This window comes from Chroicocephalus ridibundus, chromosome Z (genome assembly GCF_963924245.1).
Source record: "Chroicocephalus ridibundus chromosome Z, bChrRid1.1, whole genome shotgun sequence".
Taxonomy (NCBI): Eukaryota; Metazoa; Chordata; class Aves; order Charadriiformes; family Laridae; genus Chroicocephalus; species Chroicocephalus ridibundus.
Genome location: NC_086316.1, coordinates 61,849,151 through 61,871,926, shown reverse-complemented (window position 1 = coordinate 61,871,926; position 22,776 = coordinate 61,849,151). Strand labels below are relative to the sequence as shown.

Genomic DNA, 22,776 nt, shown 5'->3' with positions numbered 1-22,776 from the left:
CAGGCTGCCCAGAGAGGTGGTGGAGTCTCCGTCTCTGGAGACATTCAGAACCCGCCTGGACGCGTTCTTGTGCAACCTGCTCTAAGGTGACCCTGCTCTGGCAGGGGGTTGGACTAGATGATCTCCAGAGGTCCCTTCCAACCCCTACCATTCTGTGATTCTGTGAATGATTTTACAGGCAGCAAAAGGACACAGGTATTCTCAAATCAAGACTTTGTTGTTGTGCCCACCTTCCATTGGGCGGTTGTGTAGCAGCCATTTTCCCTGACTGTCAGATCCAAGGTTGGGAGCAAAATAAAAACAGGTTATCATAGAACGGTTTTGGTTGGAAGGGGCCTTTAAGGGTCATCTAGCCCAGCCTCCCTGCAGCAAGCAGGGACATCTCCAACTAGATCAGGTTGCTCAGAGCCCCATCCAACCTGACCTTGAATGTTTCCAGGGATGGGGCACCTACCACCTCTCTGGGAAACCTGTGCCAGTGTTTCACCACCCTCACTGTAAAAATTTCTTCCTTGTATCTAGTCTAAATCTACCCTCTTTTAGTTTTAAACCATTACCCCTTGTCTTGTCACAACAGGCCCTAGTAAAAAGCCTGTCCCATGTCTCCTGCAGGTCTCCTTTAGGTACTGGAAAGCCGCTATAAGGTCTCCCTGGAGCCTTCTCTCCAGGCTGAACGCCTTCAACTCATCAGCCCTTTCCCCACAGCAGAGGTGCTCCAGCCTCTGATCATTTCTGTGGCCTCCTCTGGTCGCGCTCCAACGGCTCCATGGCTTTCCTCCGCCAGAGCTGGCGGTGGGTTCTTCCGGGGCGATGTAAACCGCTGGCTGTTCCAGCAGACGGACATCCGTGGCCGATTACCGCGACGCCCTCCCTCCGGCCGACCAGTTCCCAGCCCGACGCCGCCGTCCAGTCCCCGTTTGCAGCCTCCGCGCTCCGCCCCCCGCCGCGGACGGGGTCAAAGGCGGCTCTCGCGAGGCGCCGCCGGCCGCGCGTGCAGGGGGCGGGGCGCGGGGCGGGGCGGGGCGCGGCCGGCGGGCCGGAAGCGGCGCGGCGGTGTTAAAGCCCCGTCGCCGGCTGTGCGTCTCCCCCGGCGCGGCCCGGCCCCGGTGGCGGCGGCGGTCATGGCCACGGACGCGCGGGCCCGCGCCAAGCGATACGAGAAGCTCGACTTCTTGGGGGAGGGACAGGTCAGCGGCCGTTGGGGCGGACGGGCGGCCCCGCTGAGGGCCCGCTTGTGACCGGAGGGGCCCTGCGGGTGCCGGCGGCCGGGCCCGGGCCCGTCTCGCCTTACCCGGCGGGGAGGCGCGGCTGTTAAAGGGCGAGGGGGGTGTCGAGGCGACCGTCCGGCTCTCCCCCAGCAGCGGCCCCGCGGCGGGAGCTCCGTGGCCGCCTCCTGGGGTGGGGGTGTGTGGGGGGGCGCAGGTCGGTCGGCTTGCCGGGCTGAGGAGCCGGGCTGGGCGGCCGGCGCTGCCCCGGCGGTCACCCAGGCCTCTGTCTCTGTTCTCTTTCTCCGCAGTTTGCTACCGTCTATAAAGCGAGGGATAAGAACACCAACCAAATCGTGGCTATTAAAAAGGTGAGTGTCGGGATGTTTTCCCGTTCAAGTGTCTGGCTGCTCTTGACCTGTCTAATGACTTTAATTATTTTTTTTTTTTCCCACTTAATGGGTAGTGGGAGAGTAGGTGTTTCTTTTTTTTTCCTAGAGCATTTTGTTTATTATCTAGTTAATCTGTCTTTATCAGTTGATACATGCATCATCCCCACCTCTCCCCAAGAAGAGACACTAGCTTCAGTCTTACATTTCTGAGTTTCTGAAGGGTCTATAACATGACATTTCAGTTATCTGTTAAACAGATTTATTTTTTTAAAAAACACATTTACAAACATGATTAGTCCTTGATAGTGGCTTTTTTTTCATCTTTCCTCCTGCTGTGGCCCGTTTCCTTCAGTCCAGAAAAGTTACTCTTGATTAAGTTCTTTAGAATTTGTGGTAGTTTTTTTGACAAAACTGATCTTAAATCTGGAACTTACCTATGTGAATACAAACGTTGAAAATGTCAATATTGTCAGAAAGTGTTTCGCTTCACTGCTTGAAGAGATTGCAGGAAGTTTTTGTATTAAAAATAGGTGATTAGCTGTGCTTTTTGAGGGGTGAAAAATGCATGTTACAGTGCTTTGGTTAGTTAAAGGGCCTACTTTACTAGACTAGTTGAACCATATCAATAGTAAGTAAGTTTGTTTGCTACACTAAGCCCTTTTAGTATTATAATACTTTTCCCATATGGTTGCTGTTGTGAAATGCGTTCTTGTTTGTATCAGAATATTTTCTTAACTTTTAAAATCTGGAAATATCAGTGGCAAGACTTTGGACTTGAAAATTTCAGGGCAGTAGACGACTGGGATAGAAGGACTTTAAGGCAGCCCAATTTACAGAGTATGGAGATTTTACTAGAATCATTCTAAGATGACTGTCAATTACTTTGCCCTCATTCCTCCTTGGGGAGAAGCTCGTTAGTGGTATAATAAAGCTTTGTGGCTACAAAGCATTTTATGCTGCCAGTTTGCAGTATGTCTGTTTTCAGTGCTGTCATGACTATTTTTAAGCAGTTATAAAAGCTAATGTTGTTGAGACAATTATTTTTTTTTTTAAGAGGAAAATAACCCCAAAACAACCTCAACCCTAGCTGGTACAGCACTTAATGGTACTGAAACTCATTCTGTTGTAGAAGAGTAATACTAAAGAATATACCCCCTACTGTTGGGGCAGATGGTTTAACCTTATATAATATGAAACATTTCTTTTCAGATTAAACTGGGACATAGATCAGAAGCTAAAGATGGTGAGTTTCAAAACAAATTCATGCTGTAGCAGCTGTGTTTTGTTTGCTTTGTTTTTGTAAATTGGTATGCTTATTTTCCACACCATAACTAGGCTGAGAAAAATGAGCTCAACTCTTTTAGTGTAAGGCTGTGCGTGAGAGGATTGCTTCCCAAACTGCAGGGGCAGAAAAAAAGCAGCAGAGGTATCTGCATGCGTAGTTTATGCCTAAATATGGGTATATAAGTGGCTAGGTTGTTGATTTTAGTGGAATACAGACATGAATATAGCATACAATAATAATGTTTACAGCACCGTGTTTGGAATACCTTTTTGTATTGACGCATCTCTGTGCCTTAAATATTTAAGATGGGTGAGAGTATTTGTCTCTGTTTTCAGATATTTACTTTTTCCTATTTTTGTAATCTATGCTGGGAAAAAGTTAATAAAAACAAGACCTTGAATCCATGGAGCTTTGATCAAACCTCTGCTAGAGTCTTACGTGTTGAACCACATCCCAGGTTTTGGGAGAACACTTGTTTTTTCAGCTCTTGCACCCCTGAAACTTCCTGCGCAACATACCACAGGAGCATTTGCTTGCCAGACAGTTTTCATACAAACCATGCATACCAGCATTTTTGAAGGAGGAATTGTTACCCCACAGGAATCATGGTTTGATGCTGTGCAGTCAGTGTGACTACCAAAGTGCACCATCCTCCCCCTGTCTCTTCCTCTATAAAATCTGGCTATTAAGGGATTCAAGCAAAGGTGAGCAGGTTCTGGCCACTGTACCTTTTAGGCCGCAGCATGAATATACGAAAATGTAAGTGCCTTGCTTTATTAAATAATGCTATGTCAAAAAGAAAAGAGAGGTATTTCTGAGGTTTGTCAGGGTACCCACTCCTGGAAGTGCACCACATTGAAGAACTGGTATTTGCAAGATGTGACTCTTCTTTAAAGTAAAACCAAGGCTTACAATACCCTGAAAAAGGTAGGTTTTTTTCTCTAGACTTTTGCTCAGACTTTCCCTTCTTGCTGAAAGAGCAACACATTGCTTCATAATCTAAAACGGATTACTGTGGTGTAGAATTTATTTGCTGTGGAAGAAAGTGTGTGTCCACTTTTATTCTGCAGCAAGTACGTCTATGGTATTGTACTTATTATTTAGCAAATTGTTGAGTGGTCAGAAAGTAGTTTGTGGTAGTAAATAATGAGCGAGGAGCAGAATGAGAGGTTTCTTTGTAGCTTAATCCAAAACTTTTAATCTTGTTCTGTCTCTTATACTTTTTTTTTTCACTGTAGGAATCAACAGAACAGCCCTCAGGGAGATAAAATTGTTGCAGGAACTAAGCCATACGAATATTATTGGTGTAAGTAAAATGAACACCACTTCTAGAGTCAGTCCTCAAATACTTTTGGTACACATTCAAACTGCAATTTAGAATTAGTTGCGTCATGGAGATGCTACTTAATTTTATTTGAGCTATTTTTTCCAGCCCCAAATGGGCAGTAAAGCAATTGTAACAGCAAATACCTACTTCAATAACAAAGGCTAAGTAGTTTCTTTTGAAATCCTCTTACTTTCTAGCCTGGGGCTATGTGGATGTTAATGGTGGTGAGAATTGTGGAAATTTGGATGATTTTTGCATGTCTCTGGTAGACTTGCAAAGAGTGCAGTGCTTAATTTACCTCATTGTTTGCTTCACGTGGAACTGGTGAGAGCCAAAAGCAGGCTTTTTAAGCAATGGTAAAGTGGGATTCATGTGGCTTATTAGGTTTTAGCATGCTATCTAAAGCCTCTTTTGGCAGGAGCAAAACTTGTATCTTTTCAGCTGCATTTAGGTGGACTTGCAGCTATAGATACCCAGCTGGAGCTGAAGATATTTTAAAATTAGCTATTAGTGATAATTTGAAATTCTGCTATAAATATTAGACCTAATATGAATTTTCCAGATATTTTATTTAACTTTTTCAGAGTGAGATATATGGTTCTCTTCTGGATTATGAATTTACTTTCAAAGTGGTTGCTTTAGCTATCAAAGTTAGAGGATGTGCAGAGAAAGACAACTAAAATGACAAAGGGATGAAGTATCTTTATGAAAAAATCTGGGGTTCCTCATTCTGGAGAGGAAAAGGCTGGGAATGGGGAGGTCTACAAAACTGAGGTGGCAGGTGAAGTGCATGCAGAACTGATACTTGCAAAACTCCACAGTACTAGAAACAGGAGATGTGTTTAAAACGTATTTGCATCAGGGGAAGGGTGTGTGTGGAAATTGTACTGCTTGACACAGTGTGTAGTTAATTTCTCGAATTTGTTGCCACAGGCATCGTAGAAGCAGATAGCATCAGCGGTTCAAGAAGAAATTAGACAAATTCATGATCAGCAGGTCCATAAGCAGGTTGTACCCCTCTTAGCAGTCCTGATAAAACTGTTGTTGATACTGGAAGTGTAAGCAGTATGAGTTACAAAAAGTGGCCAAGCCCATAGGCTCACCTGCATAATATCTCCTGTTACCATGGTTTCTGCAGGGGAAGAGCATGAGCACAGTCACTGCTGTTATGAACTATACAAACAGCTGTCTTGCAATTGTGTAATTCACATGGTTGTCCTACTGAGGCAGTAAGGAATGAGCCACACCATGGAGAGCATACCTTGCTGATCATGAGAATACATGATACGTTGTTCTTGCTCGACATCATGCTTGTGTTCTTTCAAATTAGAAACTGATCCTGTCGTTATACAGCTTCATCTTAAGAAAGGACCTGTTGCATGTTCTCCCAAAAAGTTGGTGTTTTTTTTTATCCTAGAAAGCTTGCTACAAAGATGAATACATGCCTAAGAATATCTTTGAAAGGAAGTTAATAAGCCTAGTGCTTAGAATTTCTAAATACTGCATCCTTACTGAATCCATGGGAAAACTTACTCTGGGCTTAAGAAAGGGTAGGAGTTTTGTAGAACAGCAAAGTTTGGGGAGAGGACAAGGTGTGCGTTAGGCTGTCTGTTGTAGCTAACACGGTAAAGTTAATTCTTTCACTTTTTTTTTCCCCTAACTCTAAGAAGGAGTGGAAATTGTGTGAAATGTTATTACCGTGCTTAATGGGGATTTTTTTTGGAGACTGAGTTAAGAACTAGTAAGAATTTTTGTATTGCAAGGTGAAAAACTTAAACTAGTTCAGCGAACTGAAAATCCACACACAGACTACAATGGTGCAGAATTTTAGAAAACTGGAAGTATGAGAGTATGTTTCATCATAATATATTTTGTTTTACAGCTTCTAGATGCATTTGGGCACAAGTCCAATATTAGCTTGGTATTTGATTTTATGGAAACGGATCTCGAGGTAAGGTTTTTTTTTTTAAAAGACTTCTTATTTCAGTATCTTCAAATGCTTTTTGAAAAATACTACTTTAACAGGCTTACATTTCCCTATATTAGAAAGGTGACTTTCATCATGTTAGTTGGTTAAGATCATGTCTTAAAAGTAGTTTGAATAATTTGACAAATTTTGTGAGGTCTCAGCTGATAATGTCTTTGCTTTTAAAAGCTTGTCAGCATGATACTCAAGAAACAGATAATGTTTACCATGTCAGTTTTCTGGGACTGCAGTCAGGGCATAGAGCCTCTGTCATAGATCAGCATCTCAGAGTGCAATTATTAAGCATCATATCATCAAACATGTTCAAGTGTGATACTAAAGTATGCCAAGTGATGAGCTGATGAGCTGCTAATAAAATCACACACACTTGAGCCATTATTTGAAATCTAACAATGCTAAGTACTTGCAAATCAGCATCTTCCAGATGTTTCATTCTCCAAGACCTTAAGTCAGTTTGCCAAAATCTTTGAGATATTCTGATGCAAGATTCTTCGTTTTGGAAGGCTGTGCTAGATGTCAATTCATGCCAGATCTGTATGTGCACACAGTACCCCTACTCTGGACTGAAACTAATGTAGCTGTTAAGATAGCTCATTGCACGTATCCTGTTAAGAACTGTGGCTAGCATTTAAAATATTAAAACACTGACACTCTTGCTGAAACCTAGATGAATGCATGACTGAAAATGTTAGGTCTTTTTTTTTTTGCTAATAGAAGATAAAGTAATAAGCAGACTTTCTAGAGGATTCATTCTGTTTACTTAGTAACTATGCAACATTTAGAGCTGAAGAAGATACGGTGTACAAAGAAGAGTTAAATACTCTCTTGTACTACATAATGCTGTGGTATACAGAGCATTTAACTGTATTGTGGTATCACTCAGGCCACCATCTGGGGCTGTAGCTTGTTGTGATCGGGCACATGCTGCATACTTAAATTTTGTGTAGTCTTAGGCAGCTAGTTTGTAAGTCTCAAACAACTCAAAGCTTAGGAAAGGTTGTTACTCAGCAGGACAGCGATATTAAAAAGGAAGCTTTGGGCAGTAGTGTTGAATACTTTCAAACAGGGTGTTTGCATAGAATTTTAATGTTAAAAATCAAAGAATGTAGAAAACATAAGTGGATTTGTTAAAATATAGTAAAGTGGCCGTACCTCTTGGTCTTCTTGGGAATAGAAGAGGAAACTTGCATTTACAAAGGTTAGATGCGTAGGTTGCACAGAGAAAGAAGGAGTAAGTTTCAAGTTTACTGACACATATATCATTTTTATGTCTACATCTTTGTCTTGTAAGTTTGACTATCAGCCTGGAACTGAGATAAAATAATAAACTCGTTTCCTCCCCTCCATTTTCTCATTTGCTGGTTTTGCAAAGTTCATGTAGATCATCTGGACTCCCCACTTCAATTTCTAATCTGCACAGTAGATGTATTTTTCTGGAAAAAGGGTGAGGACAGTAGAGAATATGTGACTGCCAATTCAAACTTTGTCTTAACTGTTGAAATAACTTTTAAACTGAAAGAATGAAAGTAAGTTAAACTTGCATGGGAAGCTTGACTATCACTGTAACACTTCACAGGTTATTATAAAGGATACCAGTATTGTGTTGACACAATCTCACATCAAGGCATATATGTTGATGACGCTTCAAGGATTAGAATATTTACATCAGCACTGGATTCTACATAGGGTAAGCATGTACTAATTGACAGCCTTTATGCTATAACAAAAGTCACATTGATAGAATTTGAGTCTAAAGTCTAATAAAGATAGTTTTGAAGTTCGGATGTTTTTAGTCCATAAGCATTTGTGCTAGCTGTTTTAGAACTGTAGAATCTTCATGGTTGGAAAGGACCTTTGAGATCATTGAGTCCAACCAAACAACCTACAATCTCTGCCACTAGAGCATGCCCTGAAGTGCCACATCTAGATGTTTCTTAAATACCTCTAGGGATGGTGACTCAACCACCTCCCTGGGCAGGCTGTTCCAGTGCCTGACCACTCTTTCAGTAAAGTAATTCTTCCTAATATCTAATCTAAATCTCCCCTGCCGCAGCTTCAGACCATTTCCTCTGCTCCTGTCATTATTCACTTGGGAGAAGAGGCCAACGCCCACCTTTCTACAGCCTCCTTTCAGGTAGTTGTAGAGGGCAATGAGGTCTCCCCTCAGCCTCCTCTTCTCCAAGCTAAACATGCCCAGCTCCCTCCGCCTTTCCTCATATGACCTGGTCTCCAGACCCCTCACCAGCCTGGGAGCTCTTGTGGACATGCTCCAGCACTTCAAAGTCCCTCTTGTACAGAGGGGCCCAGAACTGAACACAGTACTTGAGGTGAGGTCTGACCAGTGCCGAGTACAGAGGCACGATCACTTCCCTGCTCCTGCTGGCCACGCTATTCCTGATACAAGCCAGAATGCTGTTGGCCTTCTTGGCCACCTGGGCACACTGCTGGCTCATGTTAAGCCGGCCGTCCACCAGCACCCCCAGGTCCTTTTCTGCTGGGCAGCTTTCCAGCCACTCGTCCCCAAGCCTGCAGTGTTGCTTGGGGTTGTGACCGAAATGCAGGACCCGGGACTTGGCCTTATTAAACCTCATACAGCTGGCCTTGGCCCATCAATCCAGCCTGTCCAGGACCCTCTGTAGAGCCTTCCCACCCTCAAGCAGATCAACAGTCCCACCTAGCTTGGTGTCATCTGCAAACTTACTGAGGGTGCACTCAATCCCCTCATCCAGATCATTGATAAAGATATTAAACAAAACTGGCCCCAAAACTGAGCCCTGAGGGACACCACTGGTGACGGGCTGCCAAGAGGATTTCACCCCATTAATCACAACTCTCTGGGCACAGGCATCCAGCCAGTTTTTAACCCAGTGAAGAGTACACTTGTCTGTGCCATGGTTCGCCAGCTTCTCCAGGAGAATGCTGTGGGGGACGCTGTCAAAGGCCTTACCAAAGTCCAGACAGACAACGTCTTTAGAGAGACAACAGCAGTACCAGGAATGTTAAGAATTACTGATGTGGTTATAATTTAGATATTTATATAAACATGTCACAAGGTACATGTGATTTTGATCAGCACTTTGAACTGGGTCTGGCTGGGATGGTTTAAACTTTGTTCACGACAGCCCATATGGTGCCGTGTTTTGGATTTGTGTCTAAAACAGTGTTCATAACAAACCGATGTTTTTGGCTGTTGCTGAACAGTGTATGGGCACTGTCAAGGCTGTCTCTTTTTCCCCCGCTCTGCCCTCACCCCAGTGGGCAGGCTGGGGGTGGGTGAGAAGTTGGGAGGGGGACACAGCTGGGACAGCTGATCCAAGTTGCCCAGAGGGATATTGCATGCCATGTAATAATATGCTCAGGAATAAAATCTGGGGTAGAGGAAGAAGGGTGTTTTTTGGCTTCCAAGGTGGCTGTTGTTCAGAGACTGGCTGGGCATCAGTCTGCTTGTGGAAGGTGGTGAATAATTTCCATTGCATTGCCTGCTTGTTTGGGTTTTTTTTTTCCCTCCTTCCTTCAGCTGTTAAACTGCCTTTATATTGCTCCCAGAGTTGTCTTGCTTTTGCTGCTCTTGCTTTCTCCCCTGTCCTGCTGAGGCGGGGGTGAGGTGGGATGAGAACAGAGTAAGTAAATGTCTGTGTGGGTGCTTTGCTGGCCGGAGGTCAACCCACAAAACACTGTCACTGTATTAAACTGTATCACTTCCATGATTTCTAGTTATTTCAAACATTAGCAAGATTTTTTTAATTATTCATTTGGCAATTATGCAGTTAAGACATTACTGCTGTTCCTGCAGCGAAGCTAAAAACTACCAAGAGGCAGGGTTTTTTTTAAATGCTGCAGCTTAAGTATGATGATATTCAAATGGATGTGTTTCACTACGATTTTCATGTACAATGAAATACTTGATTTCCTTGGGGTTTTTTTTCATTTTTTTTCCTCACAATGTGGACTTGCAATAGAATCAAAAGCCTACGTTTTTGAATACTGTTATGGCACACCTACCAGGAGGTTCATTATATGTCTGTTTTTATCAACACTGACGAGATTCATTCTTTGCTTTCTGTACTGACAGGATCTTAAACCAAATAATTTGTTGTTAGATGAAAATGGGGTTTTAAAATTGGCTGACTTCGGCTTGGCAAAATCTTTTGGAAGCCCAAATAGAGTTTATACACACCAAGTAGTAACAAGGTAAGACATTCTGTTTTGTTTCTTATATAGAGATCCTGTAGCTGTTTTGCAGTGTCTCTTGAAATGTATCAAATCAATCTATTCAAAGTTTGGCATCTAGCTCATGTGATATGGCTGTATCAGCAAGATCCTCATAAAGGAAATGCAAGAAGGCATTGTTTAGTAAAGTCTCTGTAAGAACTGCTAGTATACGCATCCATGGTGGTTTTTCTGGGATGTGATACTCTTTTGAAACAGATGGAAATAACACCTATCTACCTATAAGCCTGGCTTTAAGAGTTAAGACAGCTGTTGCTGTCTGCTAATCATGAAACCTAGAATCTTTTTTTGTAGCTAGTTGCATTATCTACTACAAAACAAAAGCTTGAGCCAATTACAATATTTCTTAATGTTATTTATGCCATGCTTATTTAAGGTATGTTTTAAAAAGCAGGACTCTAAAATGCGCAAGGTATTTCCTTTTGTCTGCTATAATGCTAAAACTACTCAGGCTAAGTTGGTTTGTTCCAACACCTTTATTTAAAAGGCATAAATGGTATGGTAGATTGAAATGCAGCATGTTCCATTGCATGGAACTTGATTATTCTTCGACAATGGAAGCAGCTGTTAAACAACTGTTGTCAAGATTCATTTTGCATAAAACTAGTCTCTGTACTTGGGCATGTTGGTATGGAGTTTTTTGGAAGCTGGAAGGAATTCTTTGTAATTTCTTCAACATAGAGTTTAAAGAAAATTTTGGTTTATAACATGCAAATCTGCATGTTATACTTTTTCCTTTGCACATCTGCTGTTCTGTTGCTTGTTAATCGTCTCAGTTGAAACTGTAGTTAATTTGTGGTTTTATGTGACACTGTGGTGAGGAATGCACAATTTTGTTCAGTCTTTCTTAAAACACTTTGCAGGGTAGAGTACAGCTCTTCAGTGTCTGAAAAATATATAGGCAGGAGCAGTATCTTCTTTGTAGTTCTTGTATGGCTACAGTATACAGCACTTGACCTGACCAAAGGCAGGTGGTTTTCCCAAAATGTGTTTTCTTTTCAGGTGGTACCGAGCCCCAGAACTACTGTTTGGTGCTAGAATGTATGGTGTTGGTGTCGATATGTGGGCTGTTGGTTGTATTTTAGCTGAATTGCTCCTCAGGGTAAGTCTTCAAGTGTAAGCATTTTGTATTTCTCTTCAGTGCATCACAACTCTGTATGTGGACTTTCTCACTTCTGCTAACAGAAGCAGGTGAAGCCAGTTAGGCTATTTAGGAAAGAAAGAAGAGGAGGGGGGAAAAGCTTCCAAAAGCTTGCTAACTTTAAGGAAAGTGAAGTTTTGGAATAGACTGAGGTTCTATAAGCATCGCAATCATTGGAAGTCTTTAAAAGCAGCTGGATAAAAATATTCCAACAAGCTGTCACAGTCTTGCCTTGGGGAAGGTTGAGTAGATAACTAACTCCTCCAGTCCTCTGAGTGTTATCCTTTCACCCAGGCTTCTATTGGTTTTCATTTGCTGTCCTTCAAGAAATGGGACATCATAGATACAGGCAATATTCTGTCTCTTCTACATTTTTCCCCAATAATTGTAAAAACTATCACCCATACCTCAACTGTGGGTTTATTTGTAATGAGCAGAAGACTGATGTTCTAAGCTGTGATGAGTTGACAATACTGGAATTAAGGTGAAAGTTAACATCATGCTAATCCTATGCCACTCCTGAGTATAGTACAAGATCCTTAAGTATGTTACACAGAAGTAGACCATTTATTATGCAGCTCTTTGCAGAGGACATGAAAGCGTGAGGTGGGGAGTGGAGGGTAGGTGCACAGACACAGCTGAAAGCATGAAATAGCCTGCAGTATAATTTATTGTCTATGAGTAAGTGGCTTCTCTTTGGTTTTTGCACTGTACTTTAAATGTTTGTGTGGCCATGTGGTGAACCAGATTGGGGAACTGGTTTGTCTGAAAACACCTTGAAAGAAATCCTTTGCCTTGGTTTATCACACAAACAGGTGTACTGGTACCATTTGGTTGGCAGTTCAGAAATGGAAACGTACACTTGCTGTTTAAGCAGCACTAGTGATGTGTAAATAGGCATTAAACCTGCTAAAGTTGGATAAACTCAAGGAAAGTCAGAAAGCAAATAAATTACTGAATTCTGTTGATTCTTTCTTTTTTCACAAAGCAGAAAATGAGTTATGGTTCAGTTTAATCACTGTGATAATTTTAAATGCATCTCTCCTTTTTCTTCCTGAATGTACTGGGTTGAGGGACAGTGCAACTTCAGCGAGCCTCACAAAAGCAGTTTATGTTCAAGGGGCTTTCATGACATGAAAATTTAGTATGCTGCCATGTACTAAATGTTCAGGGATGTTCACTACAGTCTTTCTGTCCTACTTAGTTAAATGCTGCCTCTAATTCTTCATAATTTTGCTTTGGTCACAAAGTCCCTTTTTATTGCACTGTGTTCCTGATGCGCAAGCTACAGCTTGAACCGGGAAAATATCCCCCTTTCTGTCTTCTACCTAGTTTAAATGAGACATGACACTGATTAGGCAGTTTCTGTCCTAGTGGGTCACTACTTGTCCTCATGCTGTGATCTCATTCCATCACTCTAACTGCTGCTTGTGTAATGCAGTTACAATAGACTTTAAATGTCTTGAATATATATAAAACCTAACTGCAGGGAGCAGATGATAGAAATATCACTGTGACCAACAGACTTTAAACTGTCAACTGAGATGTAAAATCTTTCCTTTTTTGTGTTATTTTATGTTAATGTGGTGGTTTAATCTTATGTTTAGCTCTGCTATCAAGTCAGTGATATCCAGCCTGAGTTGCAAGACACCTTCAGAATCTGTTTGGACATTACTAGACAGCCTCAAATATTCAGTGTACCTCTTTGTGGGCAGCTGGTATACAAAGATATTTAGCCCTGCAATTATGAGGGATAGCTCAGAGCTCCTTCCTAGAATTGAAGTTCAGAAGCTGATTCTGCCAAATGCTGCTCCCTTCTTCCAGGTTCCTTTTTTGCCTGGAGACTCTGATCTTGACCAGCTGACACGGATATTTGAAACGCTGGGCACTCCAACAGAAGAACAGTGGCCTGTGAGTCTCTTCGTTTAACAAACTGACATTAGTTTTACTTGATACTCTCTATTTCAGCTTTTGAAATGAAATTAAAGGGTACAACAGAATACTTGAGTAGGTTTTCAGAAGGCAGCTGCCTGGTCTCACAAAGCGGAGGATAAGTAGGTGAAATTTATTGTGTCTGTTGGCAAATCTCTGATCAATATAGCAATGTTGTTAGCATTAAGCAACGGTAATAAATCTTCCTGGTTTCCTTTCTGTTTGTATCCAGTTTCCCATGGCTATTAGTGTGAAATTATGGTTGTTACTTAATGTTCTTGAGATGCTTGATTAGTTAGTCTGCTTTAACTTGAAAGGCTTTAATCACTTTCAGAAGTAGGAGCAATTTGTAGGGACTTAAGTTGGCCTGAGTAAGTTATAGTTTGGGATACAGTAAGAAACACCAGATCAACAGCTTTAGGGATAAACAACTTATCTCAGAGTAACTGTACTGTAACAAACACAAATTAGTAGCACAATCATTTCTGTTGAGATGAGAGTAAATTCAGTAATTCACTAATAAATTCACTAATACCAGTAATTCACTGGTATTCACTAGTATTCAGTAATTCACTAATACCAGGCCAAACTTAGCATCAGGGCACATGATGACCTACCTAACCCTGGTTATCAGGCAGACTGACAGGAAGCAAGGCTTAACTTCTGATGAGTGACTTGGACCTGCTGACAGACACAAGGAGTCCTGAATTCCCTGATCAGACCATCCTCTCTTGTAGTTGAGTTGTGGAATCGATCTCTGGACTTGCTAACCAGTCATCACATCCCACCTCTCGTCTCCCTCTGTGCTGTGTTTCCTTTGTGTGAGTGGTGCTTGGATGCTACCTTAAGCAGGGCACAGTCACCAAATGTGCTGGGTTGAAGCTTTAACAGTGGGATAACTCCAGTGCTCGTGTAATCAGTGAGCGACAATGGTGGTTCTGCATTCCAAGTTGCAGGTTTGGGCTAAGGTTTCCGCAGTTTCATCTGCTACTGTTGGGCTGCAATCAATTTATCATGAGTGTCACCGTCCACTACCACTTCCACCCCCCAGATTGCAGCAGTGGCATCTGCTCAGTCATTCCGCCTAACCTCAGCCATGGGTTGAGTAAACCAGGCACCCACCTGTTGTGTGGTGATAGGATGGACTTTAATAGGCAGATCTGAGTGATCATTGGTAGCTATGGGAAAGGTGAAGTGGGTGAGAATACGATGCTTGGGGCCTGAAGGTTAGGCTCCATCAGTGATGATGGCAATACCAGGAACCCAATGTTGAGTGTCAGTGGATTGAGCTCATCCTTCAGGGAAAGGAATGTTGTGAAGGATGTAATGAAAAATACGATGCAAAACATCTATTAGGGAAGTCGTACTTCACTGTGACTGCAGGAAGAACTGTGGGTGGTCCTGTGAACATGCAGACTACTGCAGTGTAAGGGAAGTGGTCCCCTCCAGTGTGTGATCTATGGATGACAAAAATTTGAGCACCAGTATCAATGAGGCAACGCAAACACAATTTATCGTTGATGGTGCGACATTTACCACTAGGTTGGAAGTCCATGTAAGCTACACCTTCCATAGCACCTCAGAGGGACTTGCGGCTTCTGACAAGCACCCTGTGGGGCTAACTGGACCTCTAATAATTTTGGGTAGTGCAAGGCTGGTGTTTCCAGGCTCCAGCTGATGGAATGGCAGGAGGGGCACTTGGGCCTTTAGCTCTGATGGGAGCATGTGTGGCACAATGCAGGAGGTTGGCAAGAGGCAGTAACACTGATGCTGGAACCCTGTGTATTGCCTGTTCAGGAATGCCAGGAAGGCCTCCCGTGTTTCAACATGCCTAGGGAGCTTTTTTAAACTTACATGAGCACAGCAGGGTTTGGTGGTAACATTAGCTGCATCTTCAGGGAGACATGAAGATAAACAGTGCAAAAACTACCTTTTGTAATAGCAGGGACTATGTGGGGCTGGGTGTACCTGTAAGGCCAGTGCCTCAGTGCCTGTTGACTTAAATGTCCTTTGAGGGGACCGTTTTTGATTAGTAAACACCACCATGTCTCAGTAAGATGATGTCCCCATAGGTCTTCATCTCCGGAGGGGCATCTAAAGCATGATTGATAACCCACCTAGCTATGCTCAATTCTAAATTTGTGAGATTGGCCAGGGAACAGCTAGGGTCCTCAGTCCTCCTCTGTCAACATAAGCTGTTGATAACCAAAAGACAGTCTATATTTTTTGCTGGAATTTGTAGTCAGATTCCAGACCCTAAAGTGAGGATCTGGGCTTTTGATTCTGAAATTTGTATGGTATCCCACCTCCTACTTGCAAGCCAGGCTAAGTAATCCACAGTAACAGATTTCTGATAGTGCTTGCTTAATTTGGCTAGGTGTATGTTTGTGAAAGGGTGTGTAGAAATACTTGTGATGTTTCCATTAGCTCATTTTCCAATGCCATTTCCAATGCCTCCATTACTCAGTTTCAATAATTGATGGGATTCATAAGTCTGGGCTTCAAGAACTTGATGTGTCATTGTTTGATTCCAAATCAGACCAAATATTTCCTTCCCAGTCTTCTTGGTCAATATATAAAGCTTTATGTATTTTTATTGCAGAAACTCCCTTTTCTGTAGCTTCCAGCTGGTGGTCAAGTTTCTCAGGCGGGTGCTGCCACCAGGGGAACCATGAAGTGCTTTAATTTCTCCATGCAAGCCTGCACACTTTTAACACAGCCTGTGGGTAGAGTCTTGTAAACCAACATAGGCTGAGTATCCTGCTGGGCTTGAGCTAACCCTTTTTGTAAGGAGACAGTTTGGGCTTTGGCTGCATTCAAACGGTGCTCAGTATTTCTGAGATTGTGAGCAAAGAGGAACAGGCAGAATAACTTTCTTGGTTTTGTGTTTGTGAATTTCGCTAAAGTAGCTAGGAAAAGGGGAACAGGTAGTTCCCTCCATCAGACAATCTGGTGTCTGTGGGCAGGGCAAAACAACCAAATAGGGCACCCACTACAGGGTTGGGGCAGGTAATGATCCTGTGTACCGTATCAGTGACCAAGTGTTAGCAGGGTCTTTCGAAACATAATTTTCTTCTGCTGAAAGACAGCCATACAAAGTTCCCTTTCTGTGAAAAGCTGAACTCTTTCTAAGTTGAAAAACATACATGCCATTTTTGCCTTTGTAGGGTATGACCAGTCTTCCAGATTATGTCGCATTTAAGTCTTTCCCTGGAATGCCACTTCAGCATATCTTTAGCGCAGCTGGTGATGATTTGCTCAATCTTCTGCAAGGCTTGTTCATTTTCAATCCTTGTACAAGGGTTACAGCTACTCAGGTATAGTACACTTGCATTATGTCCTAATGTTCATTAACCTGCTGTTAATATCAGATAAATGTGTTTTGAAGCCACGTTTAAAATTCAAGGTCATATAGCTCTGTCTATGAAATACTAGAAACATTTTTCTAGTATTATATAGAGAGAACTCTGAAAGGCAAAAACAGTGCTGACTGATCATCTCCCTCCCCAATTTAGAGCAAAGGTAAACAGCTACAAGGTGTATGAGTCACAGCCTTCAGACAGTCTTTGTATTTGAAATTCAAAATTCAGTCACTTAAAGCTTGAAACTTAAGTTTTAATATGGCATATCGTTTCCTGGTTTTGAAAGGTTTTCATCCTTAATTCATCCAGTCTCTTCTTCAATTTCATTTAAACTTTTTCGATTCTTTTTTTAACATGAAATTCTGTGGTGATTTAAACCACTGTTCTGATTTGAACATCCTCTTCCATTATAATCGGGTAAAACTGATCTTAATTTCACTATTCCTTGACGGGGAGAAATGGATGACTCTGAAAATCTTGCAGAATGTTCTGGTTCAGAATATTTATTTCTGTTGTGAAGAAGATACAGCAGTTTGCAGTTTCAAAACTCTTTCTGTTACTTTACACTGCTAGGGAAGCATGCAAGAAACAGGGCTGTCCCCTTAAGGCCAATGCTCCCTCATTTCTTATTAGACAAGGCAGATGCCAATCCAGAAGATTAGTGCATGTGTTATGTATCTTTTTACTAGAAGGCCTTTTCAGAGCACGTTCAGGTTTGGTTTTTTTGTCATCATCTTTAAGAAATTTCAATATAAGTTTCAACATAATTAGTTCTGCTAGCCTTGGAACACTTTCTGTACTAGTTTGTATGGATGAAGTAATTTTACAGCTCATATTGTAGGATGGTGACTTGAATATATATGACTTTTTTTTGTGTGTAGCATTTTTATTGACAATGTCACAGTTTAAGGCAGGAAACAGCTTGTGCTTACTGTATTGGCTTGATTTATAGATGGCATTGAATATCACATAACTGACATAAGCATAAGAGACAGCTTAGGCTCTTTTCCTTAACCACAGTTTATGGAAGCTGTGAAATTCCTAAAATTTAAACTAGAGCATGAAATTCCACTACACAAAATTAACCCTGCTCCTTTGTGTTTGTCTTCTGCTGTAATTCAAACTACATTTTTCTTACAGTGTAGAAACAGCATAGTTAAAGAAATTTTGGGGAAAGACCTGTTGCAAAAGGTAGAAAAATAGATGGTGTCCAGGTCCTGGATCTGAACAAGACTTCAGAGATACTCTCTTATTCATTCCTACTTTCTTCTTTATCCTCTTGTCTCATCTATCTATTCAGAATGTAAACTCTTCAGAGCTAGAAACTTGCTGTTTGTACAAGACCTCCTGCAGAAGACTTAGTCTAGCGTTTTGTTAGGATGTCTGAACACTAGTTAAAAATACCAGTACACAATTGTCGCTTACAAACTGAAGTGCTGTGGTAGTCATTCAGAACACAAGACCTTGATTTTCCCCAAGGCCACCTTCTAGTATAAAAGTGCCCAAGTAGTTTTGAAGTCACAAATGCAAGTGCTTTATTTCATTATAACCTCTGTATAGGTGGTGTTCTGACACTTGGTTATTTTTCTTCTGTTATCATTAAGGCATTGAAACAGAAGTATTTCAGCAACCGACCAGGACCCACTCCAGGAAATCAGCTGCCAAGACCCAATTGTCCCGCAGAAGTTGTAAAGGAGCAACAAAATGCACTTTTAAATGTAAAAAGGAAAAGAACAGAAGGAATAGATCAAGGTAACCTCTTAATGTTTAATCTGTTTTAAAACAGGAGCTATGTGCTCAGGGAGAACGTGATACTTAACGGTGTTCAGAACAAAAACTCTCTGAATGGACTATGTCCCTGGGTACCAGCACCAGCTGAAGCCCTGTAACGATTTATGTTTTAGGATAAATGCTTTAGGGTGGGAATGACTTCCTTCTGTGTTCTAACTTCTAAATGAAGCCTCCAGTCTTCCGCAAACAGCAGCATGTACTTCATATCTTCACGGCAAGAAAAGCTCTGAGGACTCGAGACCTATATCTGACACTAAATTACTCAGACCTTCCAGTACAGAGGGAAATACTGGTTCTTAAACTTGGAGTTGATCTTAACAGCTGGAATATGCTAGATAGCAGCTGTCAGGTCAGCATCAGCTTTTTCTTACTTCCAGTACAAGACTGTTTTGATACAAGAGTGATACCTTTTTGGAATGGAAATGCCTCCATGGAAGTGCATTTCCTCTTGAATTCGGAGAGACAGCTACATTATTAGAGTTTAACTTACTTTTTAGGCACTTTGACTTACTGTTTCTTAGTCCGTTTCAAATTAAATTAGCTTAAGATTCTGTTCTCAAAGAAAAATTTAATTAGTGGACTATTTGCATGCTCTCTGCTGACCATAGTACCATGAGTCAACTGAGATTTGCGAACTTCTCAATTTACCATAGCTTAGGTAATTAATTTAAGCTTTTTAGCTCGTTTTGCAACACTGTGTGAGAGTCTGTGAGTAGTGTTTTGTAATAAATGCCCTAAAATATGCCTGTTAACTAAAGGACAGCAAAGAGGAAGAAATGCTTTCTTCAGTCCTGCGACTTAACCATTTGAAGTCTTGCATTTAACAATAAGCAAAGTTTTCAGAGCTGCGTCAAGCTAGAACACTAATTACTTTAATGTCTTTCCAAAAGTCTCATCTTCAGCAAGAGGAAATCAGATGTGTGTTGAATGCCATGAGTTTTGAGATGGGCTATAACTAAGGCATTTAGGATGTCAGCATTACTTTTTGAGGCATTTGAGTATCAGTATAAAAAGCAGTATCACTTCCACTAAGTGCTTCTTGAAGCACATCAGAAAATCCATTATGCTCTGTTGTTGTCTTAGCTGGGCTATGGAACCTGAGGGTCTCAAAGGTAGATTCCCTCAGGCCAACCAACGTTAGAGAGAGACGATGTTAGAGCTAGCAAATCTGCTACCCTGGATTTGACATCCTTTTACATGGCATTATCATCTAAAGTTAAAATTTTAATATTGGTTTGGAAGAACAATTCTACAGTCTTTGTTTAAATAAAATTTGAAGCACGGTATGTTTTTATTGCTACTGAGGGTGGAAATGTGCAAGAGTAATTTCAAAGAACAGTACGTTGCATCCCTGAAATTCTTAGCCTGGCCTGCGCTTGCATTTTGCACGGTACATTCTCTTTCCCTCAGCCGTGTTGAAGTAGCGCTCTGGAACTTACAAGAATGGACTGAGTAATTCCTGATGGGTGCCCTCTTATCAAATATTGGCATTGGGGGCTGGCTGCCAGGAGAAATAATATATGCCATTTCCATAAGTGCTTCTTTTCCATAAGAACAAAACCCTCTAGCCTGTGGGGCGTGTTCACCAAACCTCACTGTGCAACAGCTGTACTTCTCAAAAAACAGCCCCTTAACTGTCCGGGGAAAACTAGATGGATGACTGCCTGTGAAAAGTATTAAGCATGCATCATTTCTAGCTATTGCTACCACTTATTTCTGATCAGTGAGGTACGTGGAGACACTGATGCTATGATGACATCATCGTCCATCTTCTCCAGTCTGGCAAACGTTTAATCAAAAACAGTACTACTTTCACAGGACACCAATTTCTAGTCACATTAGTCTGCATTTCTTTGGAGCCATAAGTTTGCAAAACAGTATAAAAGTTACAGCACTATACTTTTTCTTGAGTTAACATAGTATAGGGAATCTGTCTGATTTCAAAACTGTCTTACATTGGTTTGGAAAAAAAAAATACCGTTCTGTTCATATCTAATGTTAAGAATGTGTATTGTTTGGGCATTCGTTGAAAGTTCATGGGTATGATTCAATGTCAGTAGAGGAGACCTCTGCCTATAGGGCAGGCAGAAACAGTTGGATCCTTTCATGGTAAGCTTCATATCCATCCCAGAAGGTAGCTATGGCTTATTCTACCTACATTATAAATCAGTAGCATATGAAGAAGTGAGAGGACAAGATATGGAACAGAATCAGAAAAGTACTGCTGCCTCATCTATACATCTGATACTGACAAGGACACAGTTAAAGAATGAGGCAGAGACTAAAAGGGCTGTTACTTCCTGCAGACAGCTTATTGCTGGGTAGTGATAGCATGTAAGAAAAATCATGGAGAGTGTATGTGTGGTGGGACAGGGTTAAGCCATGGAATAGCTTGCCTTTCTTAGGTTTAAAGGTGGAATTAATGGCTAACTTTTTATACGAACACAGAGAAATAGTTACATGTATCCCAAATGGAATTAACACTTAACTATAGAATTTGATGCTCATTTGGAGTACACATACTGATTCAAGTGGGCTTTGATTCTAGCACTCTTTTAGAGATTCATTGGAAAAAGTCATCATACTTGCTGCTGCAGCAAACTCAGAGTAGATGTGTCTCGAGAATAGTATCAAACAAATGCTAAAACCTTGAGGAGGGAATCGAACCCCTTTACTTTGGTAACAATGTGATTTACACTTTTCAGGATTACCAAAAAAATTGATTTTTTGATTGCCGTGGATGGTGGATGAAAATGGCCCAACTCCGAACAATTGAAAAACGCTGTAATAGTCACTGGATGGTTATTTTGTAATATTTTCATATGTAAAATCTGAATTTAATATTTTCTTGCTGAAACTGAGGTTTATTAACCCTACTTTTTTTTCCTAAATAAAAGTATTTGTAAGCAAAATAAGATTCCTTTCTCTGTTTTACTGTCTCATTACTTTGACTTATGCTGTGAGGTAGTAACTGTCAGAAGTGCTTGCTGGCTACAGATCTACACAGACTAATTTTGCAGAACCCTTATGCTGAACCACATGCTGTTCTGTACAGATGCACACCCTAAGGAGGAAAACGGCAAATACAGCCTTCTCACCTGGAGCTTAGATGTACGTGTGATTGCCAGCCCTATAATAAATGTTGGAAAAAACTGCATCATTTTAAGGGGAAGGCAGGATGCTTTTTTGTTCCAGTTAATATGCCAATGTAATAACAAATGAGTTTGCATGTGCTCTCTCAATGAGCATTAAGACTTTCCAGGGACACATCCACTATATTGAAAACAATATGATCCAGAGATTGAACGTGAAGTATTGAGGGGTTGGTTTTGTTGCACACTCCAGTCTTCCGGGAGAAATTGTCTGAGAGCGTATAAATACTGTTTCCTTCACAGCCTCAAGATTGCAATGAGATGGAGGGAAATGCAGCTGGGAAAACTATACCAGCCCTCCTGTCAGCCGGTGGCTGTTGAACAATTCATAGTGCAGATGCTGGGCTCAGCTCTGTGGCCTGATTTCCAGCATGGCTGTGTTGCAAAGCGGCTGCTGGGTAACCAGACTTCTGCAATGGAGAGAAACAAGACAGTAGGTGCTGTTGATGCAGCTTAACCAGATGCCCACCCCTGTTGTGCACTGGATCTCGGGGATACCTGGTGAGCCGTTGTCATTTTCCCACCTGTGAACAGCTTTCAGCGTTCTGTTTTCTAATGTATGTGGCAAGTGTATTAACAGAAGACTTTGAGGCTTGTAGAGGAAGAGCATCCACCTTCTTGCTCCTGTGTTACTTCATTTTATTCCTACCTTGAGCCAATGTGAAGTGTGCTGGTCTTGTAAGGGAGAACAGTTACTAGTCTCCCAGTATCTTACTGTGTTCTGTATTTTGGTTGGTGGCAGTTGAAAATTAAACTTCAAGTTCCTACTAAGATCTAATTGACAGTGTCAAGAAAATGTTTTTCAAATAACATTAGTTACAGCAGTTTTTACCGTCTGTGTAATCAAACATCATCATCCTGAATGCAGGCTGGGGGATTAAGAGAACGGCAGTCCTGCTCCTCAAAGGCATATGTACAAAAGTGCTAATCTGAATAGGGAAGAGACAGTTAAGAGTACATTGAACTTAGCTA

General features: G+C 41.5%; 1 protein-coding gene across 5 annotated transcripts; it reads left to right on the top strand.

Annotated features, from left to right (window-relative positions):
* Window positions 1–1,004: 1,004 nt before the first annotated feature.
* Window positions 1,005–22,376, top strand: CDK7 (cyclin dependent kinase 7). Of its 5 annotated transcripts, XR_010069039.1 has the most exons (13): window positions 1,005–1,187; window positions 1,517–1,576; window positions 2,807–2,840; window positions 4,121–4,188; window positions 6,092–6,160; window positions 7,773–7,883; window positions 10,269–10,387; window positions 11,429–11,528; window positions 13,392–13,478; window positions 16,667–16,816; window positions 18,466–18,613; window positions 18,766–19,001; window positions 21,358–22,023. XR_010069039.1 is itself a non-coding variant. In XM_063319795.1 (12 exons), the coding sequence occupies exons 1-12, from the start codon at window positions 1,122–1,124 to the stop codon at window positions 22,062–22,064; spliced, it is 1,029 nt and encodes a 342-aa protein (XP_063175865.1). In that variant the 5' UTR covers window positions 1,005–1,121; the 3' UTR covers window positions 22,065–22,376. The 5 variants fall into 5 exon arrangements, 4 of the variants coding, with proteins under 4 accessions (XP_063175865.1, XP_063175864.1, XP_063175868.1 ...); XM_063319795.1 differs by lacking the exons at window positions 18,766–19,001; window positions 21,358–22,023 and adding an exon at window positions 22,048–22,376; XM_063319794.1 differs by lacking the exon at window positions 18,766–19,001 and having other exon boundaries at window positions 21,358–22,016.
* Window positions 22,377–22,776: the final 400 nt, after the last annotated feature.